The sequence below is a fragment of the Hipposideros armiger genome, unplaced genomic scaffold (assembly GCF_001890085.2).
Source record: "Hipposideros armiger isolate ML-2016 unplaced genomic scaffold, ASM189008v1 scaffold_1421, whole genome shotgun sequence".
NCBI lineage: Eukaryota > Metazoa > Chordata > Mammalia > Chiroptera > Hipposideridae > Hipposideros > Hipposideros armiger.
The window spans coordinates 137,219-143,073 of NW_017732771.1; the positions used below are offsets into that span (position 1 = coordinate 137,219).

A 5,855-nucleotide genomic window follows, 5' to 3' on the forward strand; every position below is an offset into this window, starting at 1 on the left:
CTAACCAGTGAGGAGAGCCCTGGGGGAAGGTGCACTTCAGATCTTTCTCCTGTGCTAGATGCCTTATTGATGCCATTATGGGATAAACTGCGCTTTAGATTGTTAAATACACAATAGTAATCATTTTCCTGATTACTCTAATTCCTGGACAGAGCATGGGTGCGTGAAATGCATGAATGGCTACCGGGCAGATGTGGGCATTCGAAAATGGCATATTGCTCTCATGTGCAGCCCTACGAACAGATGTGCCCACTTTGGGAGGTGGGAGAGGGAAGTCTCACCCCAGGACCAGGATCCTCTGATACCCAGTTTCGAACACTAGTGGGCAGTAGCTATCTGAAGACTCGAAATGTTTCACTATCTTGTCAATGACAAGAGCGGAAGTATAGGAAACAAGTGCCTAGGTGGAAACGTCTTTCAGAGCATCTTTAAAACCTGGGAAAGTGGGGAGTGTGGGGTGGGCCCGGGAGGGGGGGCGGCAGTAAGGTGATTTCTCCTGTGAACTGAAGTCTTTACCCTTCTCGTCGTAAACTTTTTTTCCTTCTTCCAGGCCCCCACAGCCACGTGCACCGACTGCCTTTACTGTAAAGACGAGGTGAGTAAGCGGTCAGTGCTGCTGGCTTTCTCCAGAGAGACGCCAGGCATTCCAGGGAGGGGGTACCCTGCGGTGTGTAGAACGCCAGGCGGTGGCTGGGCTCCCAAGGCGACGCTGTCCGAGTAGGGACGACTTGTCTGCCGAAACCTCTGGGCGGGTGCCCAGCTTGGGACGCCACTTCTGTTCCAATTGAGAGCGATAAAGTCTCTCTCGCGACTGAGCGGGATTCCGGAAGAGGCTACTTTGTATCCCACCTCCCCCGAGGGAAGGCAAATCGGGAACCGGGATCAGGGCATGACGTCAGTGGCACCCCCCCACACACACTCCGGGGGTGCGGTGCCTCCGCGCACGGCGCCGCCTCTTAGCAGTCGCCCGGGTCCCGAGTCTGGGGCGGAGCGAGTGGCTGCGCGGTTCCTCTCTCCGGCAGCGTCCTCTGCTACCCTCACGACCCCCCTCCTTCCCCTCCATCGTGGGGGTCTTTCAACCTCTCCTTACCGGAGACTCTTTCCGCTGTCTCCCATTTGTTGTGTCCCCCATTCCTTCCCCAACCCCACCTCCGCAGTCCCTTTCACTCATTTCTTATCAACTCTCTTTTTTTTTCCCCTCTTTCTGTCCCCGACCCCCGCCGTTTTCTCCTTTTCTGGTAAACTTCGCCGCCTTTGAGCAGCCGGATTGCCTCGCTAAAATCGAGCGCCTTACCTTATATCCCAACGACGGCTGCAAGTCACTCGCCGACGAATTGTTTGCAGTAAAAACTAATGAAACGCTCACTCTCCGGTGTCCAGGCTACTCCGGGATTCAGGTAAGTTGATGCAACGCGCTCTCGCTTTTTAATATCTTGGAGCTAACCTTGAATCAAAGTGGGGTTTTCTGGCAGTGCAGAAGTCCTCCTTGTGATTTGTATTCAGGTTCTATCTTTTGAAGAGCAAATTAGCCGGGTGAACGCGGTAGATTGTCAATTAGTCCCGCGTTGATACCTCTACCCAAACCCACCTATTTCGAGGGTTCTTTTCGCAGAATTATTCTTCTAAACCTTAGTCCAGTGTTTCAAGATATGATCAGTGAGCCTCCTACGTCAGAAAGTCCTGGCTGCCTGAGCATGGGAGGGCGATTTAGCCAAAATGCCAATTCCTAGGGACCGAATCTAGACCTTCAAAATTACAATCCCTGTTTATGGGCTCTCTTCTTGAGATTCTTATCCATTCTAAAATTTGAACAACNTGCATGAAGACTAGGCTCCTTTAAATATTCAGGACAGTTAAAAGAAGAGAAGGAAAGAGGTAAATTTAAAGGGGCGGGAGTGAGGGGGTGGAGGGAGGGCGTGGAAGGAAGAATAAAGAAATGCAAAAAAGAAAGTGAACCACTATTTAAAAAGACATAAAAATATTAAGGAAATAAAGGAATGACAGATCTATCCAGTTAGGGTAGGAGAAAAGAGAGTTGTATGGCAGGTCATTTTTCTGGCCCATTGCATGAGCGAGAGTATTGCCTAAGCTCTCTGAGTAATCACAGAGCGATACAAGTGATCTCACTTTTGTTTCCTATCACAAGGAAGGCATCATTCTGAATTAACCTAGTATTTCCCAAACTACACATCTAGATACTGTTCACATCTTTAGCATTTGAACAAATGAAAAGGTAAAACAGGAAGCTCTTCAACCCATCAGTCATTTTCAGAGATGCCCTTACCTGAACAGTTGCTCCATATAAGGTATAAGTGGATTGCAGGAGGATAGCAGCAAAAAGCTAGAAAAGGATATCTTTATAGAGAGATTCTTTCAATAGGAAATGCTTTGCTACCTGACAATGATCTTGAAAGAAAGTTAACCTACTTCAACAGATTGAGGATTTACTGAGTATCTATTATATCACATGTAGCACATGGTGGCTATGACGATAACCACAGTTTTAAGAAAAATTGGCTTCCTCTAATGAACTTGTAGAGTTCATCATATTCTATCCTTTGCAATTATTGTTTGGAAGATCAGAACTCACTTTTGAGCTTATCTTAATTCTCCAGGTCTTAATAATGCTTTTCTATGGCATTCCTTATAATGATACTCACCTCCTTTATTTCTTGTCCTTTATTTTGCCTCATCTTGCCTTTTTTTATTTTATTCTTCTGGCACTAATGAAATTATTGCAAGTCACTTCAAATGTTTTTGGAAAAAGTAAATCAATATTGAACAAATCAATTATTATAAAACATTTCCTCATTCTAAAGGAACTCACAGTCTAATAAATAGATAAGTTTGGAAAATATTATTGAAATATTACATAATGAATGAAGGTCCTAAGAGGGGAAGACCAAAATAAATATGACTTAAAGGAAAATGAGGTCACAGCCAGGTAGGAGACCACTTTTGGAGGACGTGGCCAGAGAAATGAACATTGAATGACAGGAGAATGCCAATACCTGAGAGTGTGAGTCTGGGAAGAAGAAAGCTTAGGGCATGTTTAGAGCATGTTAATTTCAAATACTATTTGGCAGAGAAGCCTAGGAGAATGGAAACAAGACTGGAAAGACAGCTTGTCACCAACTGGGGAGGGATGACTATAAATGTAAAGGCAACTGGGAGTCTACCAAGAGTTTTTGAGCAGAGAAGTGATATGATGGTCACATAATTACAGATAGGGAAGTCGAGGCCCCAGGGACAAATGTCTAGCCATGTGTTTAACAGGCAAAGAGCCATCCTCTAGGATGCCTGAGGAGGAAGCATCCTGTCTGCCTCATTTCTACAAAGATTGAAATAGATGTCATGTTCTCAAAGAAGAAACAAAGGAAAGGAGGCAGCTTGGTTACACCCTATAAGACTGCAGGTAGAACTTCAAGGAGGGCCACATTCTTCTGTCTCTGCCTCCATCAGCACATCTCAACCCAGTGAAGAGATCTGTGACTCTAGCTCCTGTCTGATTATCCAATGTCCAGCTGTCCACCAGGAACACCTCTGATGTCACAGCCGATGAATCAGGTTTTGGCATCATCCCACAACACTGAAAAGTTGGTAATGGGCGGGGGGGGGCGGGGGAAGGGGGGCGCTTCTTTTCCAAAGGAAGCTGCTATGACATTAAACTCCAGATTTGGAGGGTTCCAGAAAAGCCCATCTTTGAAATCAGTGGTGAATCAGCGGCTTTTCCACACTCCGTTAGAGCCACAACCTTTATCTTCAGGCCTTACCAGTGAACTGGGTCCAGCTGTACTGGTACAGCTGTTGAGCGCCTTCTGTGAAAAAAAGTTCACGTCTGGCTCCAGTCCCCACCCCACCCCCACCCCGGAGTCTATATTCCCCACCCCCGCTTCCCTTGTCACCCCCTCCTGTTGTTCCCAGGCGCTGAGTGGCCTGTGACATTTGCTAGGACTCTCGTGGGGCGCCCTGCCTCGGCGGCTCCGGCGATGACTCCTAGGAACTTCCCAAGGACAAGGGCTTTGCAGGCTCTGACAAGCAAGGGGGGTGGGGGATGGGAGGAAGAGGGGAGCTGGGCGTCAGGGGAGCCCAGGGTGGCGCGGGCCAAGCGCGGGCGGAGCGGGGTTCATCCCCCAGCAGCCTGAGGGGTGTCAGCCTTCCATCCCTTCAACCCTCTGTTGGCGTTGCCAGAGCCCAGAGGCGTCTAGACATCGCAGGCGCTCTCCCTGACTCACTCCGCTGCGTTTAAACTCCCTTTTTCTGGATCAACAAGGGTTTGAGGGTACAAATCCGAGCCCGCCATCTCGTTGCTTCGTCTGTCCCTAAAACCGATGTCCGTACTCAGGCCCCAAGGTGGGCCTGAGGCGACCTAAGTTGTCTAGGCTGCGCAGCGTGGGACGCAGGTCTCTTGGGTCGTGCGCGCCTCCGGGATCGTTGCGCGCTGGACAGCACCTTCCCAGAGCGCGCACCGCACCGTGCCGGCGGGCCCTGCTGCTGGAGTCTGGCATCCTCGCTGTTATGCCGACTCGAACGAAGAGTGGGACTGTGAAAGTGTCTGGGCGCTGGACTTTGTGGTTTTAAAAGTTCTTGACACCTCTAGAACGCACTAGAGGAGACCGCTCCCAAGTGACCCAAGAGTAGGAACTTCTTTCCCGAAATTGATAAGGGCGCTTTGAAACATAAGATTTTGGAGGGCGAGGCCCATCAGATCCTTTTCCATTCATTTCAACTTCTTATCGTCCCTGCCCCTAAGATTCTGGTCACTACTGCACATTTAATGTCTTCACATGGAAACTTGGTTCAAACCTCAGGCCGCACCCACCCTCCAAAGCATCCCGTTAAGTAAGCATATGAGTTTCCTCTGTTGACAGAGGGGGGGGGGAAAGCACTAGTTAAAAGCAGCCAAAGGAAATGCTTAGTGTGTACAGTATGCAGAAGCAGTGGTACCTAGTCCTTACAGTGGCTGCCGTTTTTGGGGTGTTTTTTCATGCCCAAGTATTTTCATGCTTGGGCATGAAAATGGCCCTGTAGGAGAAAGATGTGGGTATCTTTCTTAAAGCACATTCAGGCACATTATCAAGGGTTTAGGGCAAAGATCAAAGGAAAAAGGTGAGGGAAATTCCTGATGATTTTAATAATGTTAAAATTCCATAGATTTGGCTAGTCCTATTTTTTTTTTCTTTCATGTCATCAATTCAGAATTCTATAAAGGAAGCGAATGACATCAAGGAAAATCATTGGCCTAGAAGAAAAGAGCCCGTAGGCGTTTAGGTGTTATATATGTGGAGCCAGAAAGCTCTGGAGCATCAGGGAGACTCCAATTTAAGGCAACAGCATGGGTGAATATGGGTTTCTGTGCACTGGGGATGAGAGGCAAAGAGTAGTGCCTGGGCACTTGTGCTAAGGCAGGCCTTGCAGATCTAGAAGCAATTCAGTGTGGGTGGAAAGAGTTTAAGTGTGAAACTTGGGTGGAATTGGGTTTCCATTGGCTGATGCCTTATTATTTGTTCTGTCAGTTTTTTTCAGGGAGATCTTCATCTGGCAACTGTTAGGGCTCGTGCTAACCTACAATTTCACTGACTGTGACTTTGAGAAGATTAAAATAGATTATCAAGTCATTTTGAAAGATCTGAAATCATATATGAATGGGGTAAGTAAAGAAACATTTTTTTAAAAACATGTATTTTCATTAGAAGAGTAGACACACAGAAACACACACGCAAACCACAATTTTACTTTCAAGGAAAGAAAAATAATTGGGGGAAAAAACATAGCTCAGCATTTTGTCAAAATTTTTTACAAGTGATATTGAAATGCAACAGCTTCCAAAGTGACCACCTAGAAACTGACACACA

The 5,855-nt window shown here is 47.2% G+C and overlaps 1 protein-coding gene across 5 annotated transcripts in view; it reads left to right on the forward strand.

Annotated features, from left to right (window-relative positions):
- Positions 1–88: 88 nt before the first annotated feature.
- Positions 89–5,855, forward strand: part of TSLP (thymic stromal lymphopoietin) — a 20,503-nt gene continuing 14,736 nt past the window's right edge. For all 5 annotated transcript variants that reach the window (XM_019633858.1, XM_019633859.1, XM_019633860.1 and 2 more), the window contains exons 1-3: positions 89–439; positions 551–595; positions 1,263–1,397. In XM_019633858.1, coding sequence (XP_019489403.1) covers positions 350–439; positions 551–595; positions 1,263–1,397 — 270 coding nt within the window. In that variant the 5' untranslated portion in view covers positions 89–349. The remainder of the gene's footprint in view (positions 440–550; positions 596–1,262; positions 1,398–5,855) is intronic.